Consider the following 20,091-nt stretch of genomic DNA (forward strand, 5'->3'; position numbering starts at 1 on the left):
ATTTTCCTCAAAGCCTACATGGTAAAGGTGGGAATTATAAATATAACATTAAAGAAGTGTCGTAAGCCGCCCATCGAAGGTAAGGGAGTAGAGGGAGACTTACAAGTTCTGTCTTCTGTCCCTGGAACAGGACTCTGGGACTCTGAACACATTCAGATCCTGATGGCAGTCTAGGACCCCCACAGAACAGATACCCCCACCCTCAGCCCCATGGCAGAGGGGTGCTCTTGTGGTCATTCACAGACCAGGAGAACAGTTAGAGCCTCATACACTGAGATCTTTGTGGGGGTGTCCCAATAAAACTCAAAAGCTCAGAAAGCACCCCAAAAGCAGGCATAGACTGGAGAAATGAGTAAACAGGGAAAAAAGAAACTGGACCATTGACAAATACTTTGTCTATGATTCCATGGAATATCAAAATACTCAATCTGAAGATGAGGAAGTCCAAGCTTCTGCATCTAAAGACTCCTAGAAAAATAGAAATTGGGCTCAGGCTATGCCAGAGCTCAAAAAAGATTTTGAAAATCAAGTAAGGGAAATGGAAGAAAAAATTGGGAAAAGAAATGAGAGAGATGCAGGAAAAACATGAAAACAATGGCAGTAGCTTAGCCAAAGAGATCCAAAAAAAATGTGCTGAATAAAATAACATGTTAAAAACCAACTTAGGTCAAATGAATAAAATAGTTCAAAAAGTTACTGAGGAGAAGAATGCTTTAAAAAAGCAGAATTGGCCAGATGGAAAAGGAGATAAGAAAGTTCTCTGAGGAAAACAAATCCTTCAGATGTACAATGGAGCTAAAGGAAGCTGATGACTTACTGAGAAATCAAGAAACAATACTTCAACACCAAAAGAGAAAAAAATTAGAAGAAAATGTGAAACATCTCATTGAAACTGATCTGGAAAACAGATTCAGGAAAGATAATTAAAAATAATTGGGATACCTGAAAGTCATGATCAGGAAAGGAGCCTTGAACTCATTTTTAAAGAAATCCTACAGAAAATTGCCCTGATATCCTAGAAGCAGAGGGCAAAATAGAAATAGAGAGAATCTACCAATCTCCCCCTGGGAAGAGATCCAAAAAAAAAAAAACCAACCCCCAGGAATATTCCAGAACTTCCAAGTCAAAAAGAAAATATTACAAGCAGCCAGAAGGACACAATTCAAATATTGTGGAGCTGCAGTCAGGATCACACAGGACTAACCAGCAACTACATTAAGGGCTCTTAGGGATTGGAATATAATATTCCAGAAGGCAAAAGAGCCTGGAATGCAACCGAGAATCAACTACCCAGCAAAACTGAACATCCTCTTCCAGGGGAAAAGACGGAATTTCAATAAAATGGGAATTTCAAATGTTCCTACTGAAACAACCAGAGCTGAACAGAAAGTCTGACCTTCAAGTACAGGGCTCAGGTGAACCATAGAGAGTGGAGGAGAAGGGTAAATTATGAGGGACTTAACGATGATGAACTGCATGTATTCCTGCATAGAAAAATGATAGTGATAATACTCATATGAATCTTCTCATTTAATAGAGCAGGTAGAAGGAGCTTTTATAGATGAAGCACAGGAGAGAGCTGAATTTGAAGATATAATATATTGTAAAAATGGAGTCGATGACTAAAAGGGAAATATATTGGGAGTAAGAAAACAGAGAGGTGGAATAGGCTAAGATATTTCATATAAAATATATTTATTTTAGATTTTTTTTTCAAGGCAATGGGTTTAAGTGGCTTGCCCAAGGCCACACGGCTAGGTAATTATTAAGTGTCTGAGGTCAGATTTGAACCCAGGTATTCCTGACTCCAAGGCCGGTGCTCTATTCACTGCGCCACCTAGCTTCCCTAAAATATTTTTTTTTTTTTTGCAATGAGCTTTTGCAATGATATGGAAGGAGGGAAGGTGAGGGAGAATGAGGGAACCTTCACTCTTGTCAGAAATGGTTCAGAGAGGAAACAGCATACATACTCAATAGTGTATAGACATTTAGAGAAAAAAGGAGAGAAGGGGGACAGGGGGAGGGGGAAATGTGGGTGATAGAGGAGAGGGTAGATCAAAGGAGATAATAGTCAGATATAATACATTTTCTTTTTTACTTTTTTGCAATGTGCTGGGATTGGGTGGCCTGTCCAGGACCACGGGGTCAGGTGGTTGCTGAGTCTCTGGGGTGGTATATGGGCTTCGGGCCTCTTGGCTCCAAGGCCAGTGTACTGTCCTCTGCGCCACTCAGTTACCCTACAGCACATTTTAGAAGAGGAACAGAGTGAAAGGAGAGAGAAAATATAATAGATGGTAGTGGGAAGGAATAGATGGAGGGAATTACAATCAGCAACAGCAATTGTGGAAAAATATGGAAGTAACTTCTATTGATGGACTTATGATAAAGAATGTGATTCACCTAAGAAAGAGCTGATGGTATCAGAACACAGAATGAAACATATTTTTTCTCTTTCTTTTACTTTATTTCTCATGAAGTTTTATATTTTTGTGGGGGAGAGATATTATGTTTACTCTTAAACAAGAATATTTTAGCAATGTGTAAATAAAAAAATGTGGTAAGGACAAAATTGTTTGCAATAGGGAAACTGGAAATATGTTGCATTACAATCCTATAATGACATTCAAGAAGTCATGACCAATTGTTTTGCTGATCTAAGACTTGCAGCTGAAACCTTTCTTAGGTGTTGTCTCCCCAATTAGAATGTGAACGTCCTGAGAATAGAAACTATCTTACTATTCTACCTGTATCCCCAGTTTGGTACAATATTTTGACACAGGAAACAATTAATGCTTTATTCGTTCATCATCATAACAACTCAGTTTTCAGTAAACCTTGAAAAAAAGTATATAATGAAATAGCAATTCACCTTTTTTGTTGGACAGTATTCTTGCAAACACATTCTCCTCTCAACTTTCCTGTGAGGAAGGTAAAGCAGATTTTACCATTTTACTATTGAAGAAACCAAGGTTTGAAAATAGTGAAGTAGAAATGAGACTTAAAACTAGGTCTTCAGACTCTGTACCTAGTACTACACCACACTAACTGAAAACCTATAAAATCAAAGAAAGGGTGGCTATAGAATTATAGAAAAAATAATAAGACCTCGTGTTTTCTAACCACATTCCATTTTCCTGGAAACATTTGTGTTATCCCTTAACACATTTCTCAGTTCATTGAATAAGCTTTGACTCTTAAAAGAGACTCTACAAGTCACTGCTAAAGGTAATGGGTTTTAATTTGATCGACTTTAAATTCACATAAGGGAATCCTTTAGAGATACATGGGAGCTAGAGGGAGTGGGAAGCAGGGGCAACAAAAGAAGCCTATAACCAGGGTGGTCTATGACCCTCAGGTACTATATATATTCTTTGAGTCACAGAAGAGAGAAGTGACAACAATAACCTTAAGGAAAAACATACTTTGACTCTCTGGCACCCCCGTTCCATCAGCTCTATTATTGCACAACAAATATAAACTTTAGTCTCACACCTCCTTTTATTCCAAGGCAACTTATTACTACTCCATGCCAACAATAGTATATTAAGCTAGCCCTAAGCCAATGCATCCAAACTACAGAAATAGTCTCAGATGCTCCAAACATCTACTTTGGTACTGCCAAAGTAAATGAAAGTCATAAGTTTTTTGGGAAAAAAACTAATTTGTTCTCTGTCTCAGATATCACAGGCAAAAAGATATGAGAAATTAGATTGTAGGTCTATGCAGAGATATGATATGTAGACACTTCCAGCAGATTTCAGAAAACAGTGGTGATGGTATACCAGGAAGAAGAGGCAGTTTGCCACAAGAGACCCTAAATTTCACAAATAAGAGAAAACCACAACACAAAACTACATTTATTTACAACAAACAAGTTCTATTTTCCAAATCTATCTCCTTGCTATCATCTACCCTTTATCTTCCCTTGTGTCCAAAAGAAGAGAATGAAAACAATTGCCTAACACTTTGCTGAAATCTAAAAAAAATTTAACTAACACATTCATGACGCTGCTTTTGCCTTGGTTATAACAATAACAATGAAAATAATAACAAGAATGCACTATAACAGTGTTTTATAACTATTATCTCATTTGATACTTAAAACAAACTTGGAAGGTGGGTGCTATTACTATTCTCATTTTACAGAAGAAGAAAATGAGGTAAACAGAAGTTAAATAGTATGCCCAAGTCAAACAACTAGTCTGAGGTCAAATTTGAAATTGGGCCTTCCTGATTCCAGGCCTAGCTTGATCCACAAGATCTTTATAATACAATGTTAGCTGTATCAAATCCCCAAAACTCTGGAGAGTCTTGGAATCTTGGTACAAAGTGCATGAGAAGCAGTAGGTTTCCTTCTGGTTTCATAAATAATCAATGGATGTTTTAATTATTCTGCTTAAAGAATATAAAATCCTTCACAAAGCTTCTACCCTAATTCCTCTCAGAGTGTCATAGAATTGATGCCCCCCTCAAATGCTACACCAATAGATAACTCGTTCAAGGAGATTCCATTATGATGAAAAGACTTTTGAATATGTTTAGCCATTGGTATTAAATGGCAGCTGTCCAAGGACCAGTGAGGATAAATATAAAGGGGTTAGCAACCACAAAATAGGCTAGTAATAAGCTATTTTGCTATGACAATCCATGAAACTAAGTAAAAAACAGTCCTTATTCTGTTATGATCCTTTTTCTTGCTTCCATAAGTGTCTATATTAGAGAGACAGGAGGGAAAGCAGTGACCACAAAGAAGCATAAGTTTATGGACCATCTCTAAGGGATAAGACTTACCTGGGGAAAAGAGTAGTGGTACCAAATTCAAATAGAATGGGAACCACTAAGCTATATAAAAAGATCCTCTGGTTCAAATACTGACTTAGAAAAATCATATATTAATATTATCTGTGTTAATGTTTTATTAAATTCTTACTTATTTTGTTAAATATTTCCCAATTTATATATATATATATATATATATATATATAGTGTTTTTGCAAGGCAACAGAGTTATTAAGTGACTTGCCCAAGGTCACACAGCTAGGTATTATATGTCTGAGGTCAGACTTGAACTCAGGTCCTCTTGACTCCAGGGCCAGTGCTCTATCCACTGCATTACCTGGCTGCCCCCCAATCATATTTTAATCTGGTTCTTGCTTCCCTCGGGAGTTTTGTGGGCTGCCTGCAGCAGGAGGACCAAAACAGGTTGGACATTTTCCACAAGGTACAACATGGATGATCAAACTCCTCTAAAAACTTTTACTTGGAACACAGAGAATTAAATGATTTGTCCAGGCTCACAAAGTCAGTATATATGAGAGGCAAAACTTGAAGCCAGTACTTCTTGGTTTTGAGGCTCTAGATTTCTATCCACTATAACAGAGAGTAGTATTCTAAATAATAAATTGTAGGAAAAGTATTACGGTTGAATTCAGGAAGACTTGGGTCAACATTCTGTCTATGTAAACCTATAAAAATCACAATTTATGTGTCTCAGGTAATTCCCCTGGATTTATCTAATAAGGCAGAGGATTTAGTGGAGGGAATACCCACATAGAAGCTTTCTTATGCTGATGAAGTCGCAGATCTTTCCTGTACTTGCATGTTTTGATGTGAACCAGTGAGATACTGGCTCAATGACATATCAAAATTAATACTGACACTCTCCCTGTAGATGAAGTTTCAACTAAATAGAAGGATGAGAGCAAACAAAAAAGCAGGGAAAGCTGATTTTACTTTATACCTAAAGACAAAAATGATAATCACTTAATGGGACCCTTGGTCTTCTTACCTTTGCAGTGTTCATATTGGGATAAAAGTGTTTTGTGAATGCTCCAGTTCCTAAATAAGGAACTAGAATAACAGAAGCTATTACAAATATCATTGAATGAACAAAGAAAGATAGTCTTAAGTAGTCTCCAACTATCGAAGTTTAAAATGCTGCAGAGTAACTTTGATAATAACCCCAAAATAACCTTGATTTTAAACATGTTTTCAGAGACAGAAAAGAAAATTCCACCTCAGAGAGACACTGAGTCACATATAATAAATGCTGAAGGAGTAGGAGGGTATATGACTATTAAATTCCTTCCAAAACCAAACTGAACTAATCATAGAATCAAGGAACTTCAGAATTGGAAGGGACCCTGTTTAAGCTAACCCATTGCTAAATAAGAATCCCATGATTTGTATTCTAGCCTTTTACTTAAAGACTGCTGGTGAGAGGATTCTAAATCCTAGCCTAAAAATATTTTTAATAAAAATTTTATATTGGAATTTTTATCTTAAATAAAAAAGGGGAAAACGTAGGTCCATAGGGAAATGCCTTTTCCTGATTGTCAAAAATGACCATTGCAACCTAAGAATTCACTTTTCATATGCTAGTGGCCTGAAAGAGTTAATAGCATATCCAAGGTGCCCCAGGCACAAGAAGAATTAGACTCATAAATATTAAACAACCACTACCATAATATTATTAAGTTTAATACTCCTTTCAGAAAAGAGAAGTATATAGTAGGATTGGGCATTAAAATCCACCAATACTACTAAGAACTTACTCATCCATCTGTCCCCTCAATATTTTCTTCTTTCCAAGGCAGACAGTTATGTATACTAGGAAAGCTAACAAGTCTTTGCAGAATAGAAGTTCCATAATAAAAGCTATAATTGATCCAAATAAAACACCAAACATTCCCCTTCTCTCCCTGACCTCCAAGAAGAAAGTGAAGTTCTTAACTGTTAACTGAAGTGAATATTTCTAAGTAATGATTCCTTCCTCCAGTATCTTTTAGAGACCTAATAATTTTCAAACATGCACAAGAACACAAATCTTCTTTGGTCTTCAAAGACCAAAATCAGTCTTCCATACGAATTTGTATCAACAGAGACTACAAATACCCTTTGAAAGAGTTATGCACAGTCCTCCCTAATTCCTGCTTGACTACCTGGATATTACCTGTATACTTTCTAAGCTGGTCCTACCTACTCTTTGTTTATTCAGAGCACATAAAGTATCTTATTAACAAAGTAAATTTAAAAGAAGGGTTAAAAAAACAGATTTTACTCATGCTGAATAAAGTGTCAAGCTATCCCTGGCCCAATCTACTTGAGGACTTGAATTTCCCAAGTAAATTTCAGTTTTGTGTTGAGAATTATATGAGGCTTAAGTATGCTGTAGAAAATTCACCAAGGTGTGTAAAAATGAGATATGCCTTTGTGATTTTTTAAATGCATAAATGTGCATATCTCCTTTTCATGTACTCCAGAGAATAAAGTTGAATAATAATATCTGTGGATGTATTCATTATAATGTAATTGAACTGTCACCACTATGCCTACAAAAAACTTATTCTATTCTAGCAAGGTGGAGATTGAATTTCTAGGCAAATAATGGATCTGAAAAATTCATGATTTCACACATCTGCATTAGCTGGTCATTCTCAGATGGAGAGTAGGAAGGGTACCTGTCTAAATTAGGATTCCAAGACTAAGCACCTAATATTATATTAAGGTATTACAATAGCTGAGTCTTTTAGACATAAAGAATATATTAAAGAGCTGTTCACTAAAGTCTTTGAAAGGTAGCAAACGGAAACAAAATATATAAAAATCCTTTCAAGGTACATACCCCCAAAACAGACTGCCAGGTAAATTCCTGGAGATAGTTTTTCTGAATTATAATCACTTACCAAATGCATACCTGAAAAAGAAATAAAAAAAATACATTAAAATATGGTTTAACTTCATAATTTAAATCATTTTTATTATGCATGTTAGATTGATGTATAAATCTTCCATACCTAAGTTGGATGGAAATAAAATGACATTCTGTTTATATTAACCATGCTTTATTAAATTTTTTTACTACACATAGAAGTGTCCAGGTCCATATACTTTCATTCTCTAAATTACAAAATTAGCAACAAGCTGTATCTATATTCAAATGCAGGTCTTTCCTCTTAATAAAATGGACACAATTCTTCCCCCCCCCTTCCATCTTTCCCTCTCTCTTCAATCTTCTGCTTTGACTTGTTTACTTACATAGATGTTGGTCTGAAACATCACCAAATCATATCCTAAATTTTGATCAGTGGTATATCTAAATTCAGGTAATGATGAGACATATTATGTAGTATTAGTCTAGAGATCCTTTGAGGAGTGGCATCATTAAAAGAATGAACACTGTATCTGAATTCTACTGCTCTATAAAATTACTCAAAACTCTGAGGTAGGATGTTACAAATTGATTAGATTTGAAAAACTTTCCAGAGTACATTAGTGATAAGTCATTATCCTCATTCTAACCAAACAATGATAAAGAAAGAGATTTAAATTAAAAGAATACATTGATGTCATCACAGTACTAATGATATGAGTAAGATTTTACCTATCTCCATCAAATCTAACTAGACTACTATGGTTACTCAATAATATTAAGATTGTGTTCATTTGTTTTTATGGTGTGGGAATGGAAGATTAGCAGCAAACTCTTAAAAGACTCAAAATACCAAAAAGTTAAATGCTTCCAAGACTTTTAATTTACAAAGCAAAGAAAAGCAGCACTACATGTGGCCCAAGAACAGAAAACTACCACACCTGGTACAAAAGACTATATCTTTTATCTGTCCCAAGGATTTAACAAAAAGCATACTCTTTTGATACAAAAAAAATTAATTTGAATAATCTTGAAAAATTCTACATGCAGTGGCTTATAAATACATAAAACAACTTCCATTTCTACTAAGGAAGTTTATTGAACAGTGAAAGAGATAAGTTAGTTTCAGAAGTATTCCATCAAACTTTAATCTCAAATAAACTGTGCCATTAGAAATACACTTTTAAATTTTTCATCAGGGCAAACTGCCAGAATAAACAAATTTGTAAAACATCACTGCAGGTGACAAAATTAACCCACAAGTTTTTAACCAAATTCCACCCAAATGTAAATATCTTTAAAAAGTAATTAAGTGACACAGAACATTAAATTATTTTCATCAGATTTGCTTGTAATTTTTCTACCTGTATGTTATTTTATAGCTTCACCTGCTTTGAGTTTTAAGTGACAAGACTGCTTGATATAATATTTTTTAAATAAGGCTGGTGGATCCAATTATATGGGGTAGGGGAGAATTAAAGGGTCTTCATTATTTTTAGAGCCTTTGTTGTATTATTTTTCCCAACAGCTGGAACTTGTTTTACAAGCTGTTGTCTTTCATGGAAATTTTTTTTTAGATTCCTTAAGTCCATCTCTTTTCCTAAGAGTCTAAATTTTCTACCAAAATGGTCCATTTTAATAAATTACATCAAATTATTTTTAAATACATGTTTTTCCTCCATATATCATTGGTTTAACTCTACCTGATTGGTAATTCATTAGGCTCCACCATTCCGAAGGGGGTAAAAATAATCATGAAAGGGGGACAACGTGCTGAAGGCTGGCAGAAATCCTGCTGGAAAATAGCCCACTTTTTAAACACCTAAGCAGTTTTCTTCTATTTCAAGTATTTTATTTTACAGATTGAGCTTTTTATGTAAGGCTACTGGTTTTAAAGAAAACCTTTGATTGGAATGGGACATTAAGTTTAAAATAATTTTCATTAAAACAGCATAACACAGAAATAGGTAATGTGGAATTGTTCCCTCTCATTTCCAAAGTCATTATTACTTCTTCCAGTTATGGTACAGTCTAAATGTAAACTTGCAAGAATTATTCTATTTTCTTGGCAGACATAAGGAACCCCCCGAGGCCTATTTAAGAAGCATGCAGCAAGGAATTAATAATAAATTGTTTTCTGACGTGTGTCTGTTGCTGATTACATCAATCAAGACTGAAGAACTTGTCATGTGATGACAGCCAAACACTTGTGAATTTATTTCTCTGAAGAAGCTCATGATGAAAAATGCCAAAGAAACAAAAGCAAATGGCTCTCTCAGTAACTAAATAAAATCAGTAGGGTTCCTTACCTAGAGACTACTGAATTAACTGGGGTAGCAAGGAAGGTGGGAGGGAAATATTTTCTCAAACTTCCTTTGCCTTTCTTCTCATACATAAACGGAACTGAATAAAAACATTTTATCAAGAAATGTTGTCCTAAAAAATAAAAAGAATGTTGTGAGGGTGTTGGGACAAAGGAGAGAAAAATCTTTCTTTCTATTCCATGTCTTTTCTTGGAGAAAGCAGTTTTCCATTTTGCAATAGTTTTTGAAGTCATATTCTGAATATGGATGGAGAAGGATCATATTAACAGAAGCCTGAGGTGAAAAGAGCTAGTGTTAGGAGTTAATTAAGTAGTGTTTTTGTACTAATATTCAAAATTTCATAGGTCCATGAGGGCTTTGCATAGACAGCTTTAATCTTGGAAAAAGCCATTCAAGCATCTAGGAAAAGACAGACAATGAGCAATTTCAAAATAGCAGACCTAGCAAACTAATAACAACTTAACAGTGAAGTAGTACAGTATAACTATTGTATTGTATTTGTGTTCTGGCTTTTTAAAGGTTTTGTCTAAAGTTCCTTCTAGTTCTAACAACATTCCACAACTATGTACATTTTAATTTCTAATCTTCTATGGAGACAAGACTATTACATTAAATAGTTAGGAGGTAATATAAAACAAAATAAATTAAATGTTCAGTTTTATTGTATAGATTATAAATGCTGTAGAGTTCAAAAGAAAAAATGGTAGCTATAGTAGGATACTATATTGCAGTAATTGGAGACAAGAAAACCTGAATTCAAATCTTGCCTCAAATCTATGTAATAGTTACCTACTCCGGATTACAACTTCTATTTTCCTCATCTGTAAATTGGAGAATATAATATTATCTACTACCTCAGAGGATCATTGTGACTATCAAAAGAGATAATGCACATGAATGTTAAGGAATCTGCCAGCCTTAAAGCACTCTATATATTCTAGATGTTATTAACTACCAAATGTTCAAATCACCATGGGTTAGAATAGTTAGGGATTTGGGAAGGTAGAAAGGAAAGAGATGATTTATGCTAAGCCAGTGGAACCACATAAGCAAAGGCAATGAACTGAGAATTGATAGCAAAGGTATTTCATGAGAGGCAGAGTAAATATGACATGTTTCTAGATCAGAGTTGTTTCTGAATCTTACTAAACTAGGTCATCCTAGGTAAATCACTTAATCTTGCTGAGATTGAATTTCTTCATATACAAAATGGGAATGATAATAGCTCCTAATCCACAAAATTCTTAAAATGAAGTGCTATTCATTCTTCTTGTTAGAAACAATAATAAAAACATTCTTCTTGATAGAAACAATCTCAGAAGTCACTGCTATTATTCTTTTATACTTATTTTTTTGCAGACTATTATACAAACAAATTAAATGACTGCTTTTTTTGGTAATTTAGTAAAAGGATTGGGATATAAGCTTGTCTTCTTTAGACTCACTGAATGCACTGTAATCTTCAAAATAACTCCAGAAGGAGATAAGATACATGTACTTATCCTGTTCTCCAGAGGTTTTCATTACTTCTGCTAATCTTTATATTTTGAAATAATTTCATTCTGTATAGTTTGGAAATAATAAGTATTGACTAAAGTGTTATCTGTATAAAAAGTTTGTTCTTAAATCTTCAAGGAATATTATTATGTTTGAGCACTTGTGAACAATAATTTCAGTCTGGCTAGCTCCAGCATAGTCTGTTGAATTTTCAAAGATGTCATGGCGTTTATATTTGTAGTAGTGTGATTTGTCATCTGTTAGTTTATAATGTAGAGAGACCTTCTGGTATATAATTCTAGCCAAATGAACATGTCTTTCAAAGAATTTGGTAAATACTATATTATTGAAAATTGCAGTAAAGTTTGCATAAAATCTACTTTTGGTTTTTTCCCCATTTTCCTTTCTTAAAATTAATTTGATTTGTTTTCAGTTTTATGAATATTTAAGCACTTTTAGTATTAGCAAAGCACAGGAAACAAAGCAGCTGCACATCAATTGGTTAATGGCTAAACTAATTTTGTACATGAATGTAATGGAATATTATTGTTCTCTAGTAAATGAATTCCATTAAATCTTATTCAAAGACTGTAATTCTATACAAAGAGTACAATGAAACATGGAAAGACCTATGTGAACTAATGCAAAGTGAAATAAGTTAGAAGGAAGCAAATCATATGCACAATGATTCCAACAATGTAAATGTAAACTAATAACTACAGAACAATCAAAAAGAATGTCACCGAATTGCAAAGAACAAACTTGATCACAAAGAAAAAAGGAGAAAACACTTCCTCCAACTACTTTGCCAAGTTAGGGGTTTCCAACATAGACCATTATATATACTGTCAGATTTTCTTTCAATGTACTGATTGAAAATACTTATTTTTTCTTTTAAGGAAAATCCTTTTTTCTGTGAATTAGCTCTTTGGAAAAAAGGAGAGGGATACAAAGAAAAAATAAAGACTAGATTAAAAGTAAAAGATCAATAAAATTATTTTAATTAACAAGCATTTATTTTCCCTCCCAACTCTCTCTATTAAAAAAAGGGAAACTCTGGGGGCAGCTAGGTGGCACAGTGGATAGAGCACCGGCCCTGGAGTCAGGAGTACCTGAGTTCAAATCCGGCCTCAGACACTTAATAATTACCTAGCTGTGTTGCCTTGGGCAAGCCACTTAACCCCACTGCCATAAAAAAAATAAATAAAACCTAAAAGAAAATTTACAAAAAAGAAAAACTCTTATAAAATATGTGTAATGAAGGAAAAAAATTGTACATTTGGCCATGCCCCCAAAATATATATTTTATTCTGTACCTTTATTCCATCACCTCTCTGACATGAAGTGGACTGCATATTTTATCATCTACTCTCTAGAATTATTGTTGGTCATTGCATTGATCAGAATTCTTAAATCTTTCACAACTGTTATTATTTACAATGCTGTAGTAGTAAAATTATTTTTGGTTTCAATACTGTAATTCCTAGTGAGTATATCTCATAAGCTTCCTTTATGTCCCTAACCTTTATACACAACATTTTTACTATTACTGATTGAATGGTTTGATGAGGTCTTCATATACATTATTTTTTTTATTTAAAATTTGTTTTACAAGGTATAAGTTTGGAACGTCAATCACTTACAGTAAAATACTCAGCCTCTGTCTTCTCATGCATAGCTTAATGTTCAATGTGTCTTGTCTAGAGAAGACATATTGCCTTCATCCAAAGACTCAATTTGACTTACAGAATAAAGTTCAAAGATTATGGTCTCTACCCTTCCCTGGCATACATTACATTTTATATTTTCATGTCCGGTGATGTAGCAGTTAATGTGCCTTTCAGTGGAGTCACAAACTTGAAGTCATCAATGTTTGTAAGAAGTCATACTGAAACCAAATTCAATTTATTCAGTAGTGACGACAATTGATTTAGCATGAGGCAGAATCTTAGCATGCTTAAATTGTCTCTCTAGAAGATAAACATTTTTCTTAGTATAATGGTGTAAACAGTATTTTTTAAGCAGATAACTATTTTGTCATGCTTATTATACTTGTTTCTATTTTATATGTTATTATAATTGCCTCCAATTTTTCTATACAATTCAGATAGAAGAGGTCCCAAGAGACATTACTATTCTGCTGTTCTTTTATATTTAATGCTTCTTGGACTATATTCCATAAATGAATAAATTGGGGCTTTTTTGTAGCTGAATAAAAGTATTAAAAAATAAACTCATCCTCTGTAAACTCACTGACAGCATTCCTGGTATGATTCCAGTAGCAGGTAGGACAACAGAGACAATATGCACTTCATCCCATTTTCATATGATTTTTATCTCTTGTTAGGTATCCATATGTATTATTAAGTGTCTGAGGCCGGATTTGAACTCAGGTAATCCTGGACTCCAGGGCCGGTGCTCTATCCACTGCGCCACCTAGCTGCCCCTAGGTATCTATATTTCGAAAACTTTTTTTCCCCATGTAGTTTTCAGATTATGAGCCCTTGGTATAGTTACATTTACGCCAATAAAAGTTCTTAAATTTTTGTGAATTGTGGTTTGGCCATTGTGAGCAATAATTCGGTACAATTTCAAATGTTTTATTGGTTGAGTTCTACACAACATTTTGAGGTTTGTATTTATAGTATAATTTGTCAACCCATGAAAGCTTCCATGGATAATACTAGTCACCCAAGTTATGCCTTGCTAGACATTTCATGGGTGTTAAATTTTAACGTACTGCATTAATGATATGCATATGATATTTTGGTTACTTCACTTTCCAGTTAAGTCTCTTAATAATATCTTCACACTTGGTAAATTTTGACTAAAGGAAATCAAGATAATATGTAAACACTGCCTTCATTCAATACTTCAATATAACCATCAGTTTCAAACTTAAAGACTTGAGTTTCTCTTTCCTTAGCAAACTGGAAATATGTATTATTGAATTCAAATGAAAGTTTTTAATATAATTGATAAAGATTTCATGAGAAGAGTGCTGTGTGATGTCTTTCAGTAGGGTCATCTCAGTGGATCAGTCAACAAATATTTAATAAATACTCATGTACCAGGCACTGTTAATTACTGGGGTTAAAAAAAAAGGCAAAAGATAGTCCTTGCCTACAAAGAGCTAATAATCTTCTTTCTTTTTGACTGAATTGATTGTTTTTTGTTTTCTTCTTTTTAATAGTATTTTATTTTTTCCATTTGTAGAAATTTAAGCATTCATTTTTATAAGAATTTGAGTTTTAAATTTTTCTTACTCTTCCTTCCCCTCCTTCCTAAAATGATAGGTAATATTTTCATATTAGTCACAGCTGCGAAAGAAAAAAACAGAGCAAAAAAAGGGAAAAAAACATAAACATAATAAAGTGAAAAAAAGTAAGCATTGATCTGTATTCAGAATCCAGCTATTTTTTTCTTTTTAGTTTTTGCCAGGCAATGGGGATAAGTGGCTTGCCCAAGGCCACACAGCTAGGTAATTATTAAGTGTCTGAGGCCCTTGACTCCAGGGCCAGTGCTCTATGCACTGTGCCATCTAGCCACCCTTCAGCTATTCTTTATATGGATGTGGATAGCATTTTCCTCAGTGATATGTCAGGGGAGATGATTATGTCTGTAAGGTAGTAAACTAAGTAAGATCAGTAGTTTTTGTCTCAAATGCTTTCCTGTGGCATTACAGATTACTGGCAATATTTTATCAATTTTCCCCTTAGACTCAGTTTTGAGCTTGCATTTCTTGGCAGAAGGCATCACCTATCATCTGAAAAATGGAGCACCAGAGTAGTCTCTACATATAGGTTATATTCATGTTGATAAAATTTATACAAAATAGTCATAGGCAAGCTTTCATATCTTGAAAAAAAACTGGTATACAAGTTGTCTGAGGAACAAAAAGGGTGTGCCAAAAATCTAAAGGGTATAAAGAGCAGTTCTCTTCCACTCACGAATTATTGAACAAAATACCTAAAAGTTCTAAAACATTTGTATATTTTCATATTCATGTATATTTGTATATTATCACAAGCCTTGACTCAGTTCTGCATTCATTGACTTATTTATGTACTACAAATTTAGAAACTAGACCCAAACATAATGAAAGCACTAGAGTATTTGATGTCTACATGGAAAGTCATAACTTTAAAAGTCATTTATTGTAATAAGGCTACACAAGCTTTCTGTTTCTTGTTCAATCCAAATTGTATTTTCCTTGTATTGAATTTCTCACAATCATAGAGATGACCAGAATTTTTTCTTCCTCAGAGGTTTTTCAATCTCTTTACTTCTCAAGACTCTATGATTCAGTTTTTATTTTGTTCTTTTGCAGTTTTGACCGCTTGTACCATTTAAAATTTTTTTGATCTTGGTTATCAAGAGTTGATTAAGAGAATATGGAATTTCAGATGTCCTTTTGTTTTCCAGATTCCTCCCCCACCCCAGATTTCTTTTTTTTTTGCCTTTAATTGGGCAATATAGTGCACCAATTTTCTAGCAGCAAGATATTGATATCATTTTCCTCAACTTTTCCAGTTTTCTGATTCTCTTAAGTTACTTCTGCAGGGATAGTATCTGATACCTTTTCTTAGGCTTATTCCTTAAGAGATCCATCTTTCTTCCTATGGGTCTTACCATAGCAACAGAAATTGCATATATATTTTTGAATGAAGACCCTGAAATGTATACAGTTTCTTTCAAATACTATTAGAAAATGTGCTTGTCCATGATAATTATAGGAGATATCTTTTTTGGAATAATTCATCTACTAGTTGGTATAATGTCATTAAACTCAAAAGGGGATTTCTAATGATTACAGTATAAGAATGCTAAGCCCCTTTTAAAAAATAATTCAAGACATATGTGTTATTTAAGTCATCCATTTCATTATTAGATATAATTTCTGGAATTTCATTAAGTGAAGATTTCTCAATTTCATTTTATATTTCATCTAATTTATGATTGTATTGATTGGCAATGTGTTGTTGTGACTTGGAGATGAGGACACCAATGCTAAAAAAATTATTGCCTGTAATTAGTATTGTTTCTAACTTTGTTATAATGCCTAAGCAAATACTCATATCTTCATTCCATTTCATGTCCATTTATGGTTGAATGACTTTAGCGGTCAGTACATCCCTAATGAAGTAATTCCATCAGGAGACATATTGATACTTCTGATTTGCCAGCTATATCTTTATTTCTAGTAGTTACAGAAAACAAAAACACACCACTTTTGCTACTATGCTCTCTTAAATTGATAATGATAATTAAGGGAGTCATCCTGCATGCCTATGCAAGCATTTCCATTTTTTAGATTCAATAAGACCAATTACATCACACTGCCCATGGTGCTAATCTGGTAAATATTTGGTAACTTGTATGGTAGTAAATGTTTAACAACTCACTCTGAGAAAAAAAATTGACACACAAAACGTTTTTTTTAGTTTTATATATATATATATATATATATATATATATATATATATATATACATATATATATATTAGCATTTTCTCTGTTTTTTTAAAATCTAGACATCAAAATAATGAGCCAAGTCATGATTCATAATATTTGCCAATCTCCACTTTTCACACTAAAAACAAAAAACAAAAAAAAGAAAAACAACAAAAAACTTCACACTAAAATTTAATGATAAACCCTTGAGCCTGTTTGATCAGTTGTATCACCATTGAACATTTTGGTCAGTTCTTCAGAGTTCCCAATAGGTCTTCAAATCTCCCACATAGTCTCAGGGCATAGAGGTCCAGCTATAAATCACCCTGGTAGATATTTCCTAACTTGTTTTTTTCCCCTTAGCCTCTATGAAAGATAAACTGGCTTGAATAGAGTCTGAAATGATTACAGTGACAACTAGCTCTGAAAATACACATTAAAGACTAGAGGAAAATTTTCAAAATGATCAGGAAAGCAAAGTCAATTATTCATTACAACAATTTGAAAAGAAGAAAAATAACAAAACATAGTAAAATTTAGGTTTATCTAAGGATCAACTTTTGATACTCTCAGGAATCCTGAATGACTTAGAACCTGGAAAAAGATAAAGAAAAAAGGCATCACCAGAGACAAATGAATTTTTGAATAAGCAGAAATGGGGGGAAAATGGAGAGCTAGATCAGAAAATCGTGCCCAATTCAACGTAAACAGAAAATTCACTGAACAGAAATAAAGAAGCCCTGAGAAATGCCCATAAGGATGAGCCTTTTCATATATACTGTCACTCTAAAATTGTTTCATCATAACAGGAGAATGAAGGGGCAGTATCTCTAACAGAAAAGCAGAGAAACATAGATGAAGAGAAATAGAATATAATAATTGCAGAGGGTGAGGAAGATACTTGATGATATGTATCATAGTAATAAACTAAGTCATTTAGCTCTATTTGAATCTCAGCTAAATTACCAGCAACTTATAAGAATGTAAGGCAGAAAAAGTATGAAAGAAAAGTAGCCAATTATATCCAGAAAAATTTCTTATCTAGATACCCAGATACCCAAGGCTTCCTTCTTTCAGCAAAATAAATCTATACTTTTTGGAAAATTATTTGAACGCAAAATTAATCTTTACATTCTTCTTGTGTGTGCTCTCTCTCTCTCTCTCTCAAAAATTTATCAAATGTTTTACGTACCATGCTTGACCTGCTCTGAATCTGTTCACATCAATTATATAATTAACACATATATAAACTAACACAATGCAGATCCATTAGAAAATAGGTCATATGTAAGTTACTCCATTTTTTTTTAGAAGAACAAACTTTTGGGGTGGAGCCAAGATGGCAGCGTGAAGGTAGGAATTCCCAGAAACTCGTTACCCCCAAAAAACTCCAAAAGTCATCAAATTATGACTCTAGGCAAAATTTAGAGGGGCAGAACTCACTGAAAGACTGAGTGATACAATTTCCCATTCCAGAACAACTTAGAAGTTCCATGGGAAAGGTCTGTTTCACCGGGACAGGAGTTAGAAAAGCCACTGCAAGTGCAGCCCCAGCAACAGCAACAGCAACAGCAACAGCCACATAGCACAGCCCAAATACACAGATCCATGGGGGCTCCTGGGTCCATGGCAGAGGGTGTGGTTTCCAGACCTCCTAGCCCTGGGATCAACAGGAACAGCTTGAAGGGGTGGTGAGAGTGAGTATGGAGCCAGTGTTGGCCTCAGAGCAGCCCTGCAGTGAGAACTTGAAGTAGGAATCGGGGAAGCCATCCTGTACCTCCTGAGAGCAGCCCACAGACCATAAGGGGGTCAGGGGAGACTGCAGAGGTCCTCTGATTTCCCTGGGGCAGGACTCAGCTGTTTGCCCACACCCAAATTCAGGTTGCAGTTTGGGTTTCCATACCACCAATAGCTGAGCAAGGACTCTCCCCACAGCTCCAAGACAGAGGGGAATGCCTGCAGTCATCCACATACCAAAGCACAGGCAAGAAAGTAGTCAAAGTCTCTCATGAGACTGTGGAGGAATTAAAGTCACAGTGGGGTAATCCCAACCCCCCCCCCACAAAGCCTTGGAAGTGCAGTAAATCAATGATAGATTGAGGAAATGAGAAAACAAAAGAAGAAGAAGAAGAATATGACCACAGAAAACTACTTTGGTCCCATGGAAGATTCAGAAGATGACAAAATCAAAACTTCTATATACAAAACCTCCAAGAGAAATAGAATATGGGTTCAGACTATGGATTAGCTCAAAAAAGACTTTGAAAAGTATTTAAGGGAGGGAGAGGAAAAATTGGGAGGAAAAATGAGAGCAATGCAGATAAATCAAGAAAACCAAATCAGCAGCTTAGTGAAAGAAATACACAATATACTGAAGAAAACAATATGTTAAAAACCAGTTTAGGCCAAATGCAAAAAGCAACCAAAAAGCAAATGAGGAGAAGAATGCCTTAAAAAGCAGAATTGGGCAGCAGGAAAAGGAGATAAAAAAGCACTCTGAAGAAAATAACTCCTTCAAGTGCAGAATGGAGCTAAAGGAAGCTGAAGACTTTGAGGGAAATAGGGAAGAAATAAAACTATTCCAAGAAAAACAAAAATTAAAAGAAAATGTGAGATAACTCACTAGAAAAACAACCAATTTCAAAAACAGAACCAGAAGAGATAATTTAAAAATTATTGGGCTGAAAGTCACAACTAGGAAAGGAACCTAGACTTCATTTTTCAAAAATAATACAGCAAAATTGCCCTGAGATCCTAGAAGAAGAGGGTAAAATAGAAATTGAGGGAATTCACCAATCACCCCCTGAAAGAGATCCCAAAAGAAAAACTTCCAGGAATATTATAGCCAAATTCCAAAAGAGAAAATACAAAAAACTGCTAGAAACAAACAATACAACTACCATGGCTCTATAGTCAGGATTACACAGGATCTGGCAGCATCTACATTAAGGGTTCATAGAGCTTGGAATACAATATTCCAGAAGGCAAAAGATCTTGATTTACAACCGAGAATCAACTACCCAGCAAAACTGAACATCCTCTTTCAAGGGAAAAGATGGACTTTCAATGAAACAAGAGACTTTCAAACTTTCAAACTTTGAAACAACCAGAACTGAACAGAAAGTTTGATCTCCAAGTACAGGACCTGGGGGAACCACAGAGGGG

General features: G+C 34.3%; 1 protein-coding gene across 1 annotated transcript in view; it reads right to left on the reverse strand.

Annotated features, from left to right (window-relative positions):
• The window catches only part of LOC141495598 (lipase maturation factor 1-like), a 702,841-nt gene extending 695,132 nt beyond the window's left edge, over positions 1 to 7,709 (reverse strand). Inside the window, exon 1 of the mRNA XM_074197124.1 lies at positions 7,625 to 7,709. Coding sequence (XP_074053225.1) covers positions 7,625 to 7,694 — 70 coding nt within the window. The 5' untranslated portion in view covers positions 7,695 to 7,709. The remainder of the gene's footprint in view (positions 1 to 7,624) is intronic.
• Positions 7,710 to 20,091: the final 12,382 nt, after the last annotated feature.

This window comes from Macrotis lagotis, chromosome 8 (genome assembly GCF_037893015.1).
Source record: "Macrotis lagotis isolate mMagLag1 chromosome 8, bilby.v1.9.chrom.fasta, whole genome shotgun sequence".
NCBI classification, from domain to species: domain Eukaryota; kingdom Metazoa; phylum Chordata; class Mammalia; order Peramelemorphia; family Peramelidae; genus Macrotis; species Macrotis lagotis.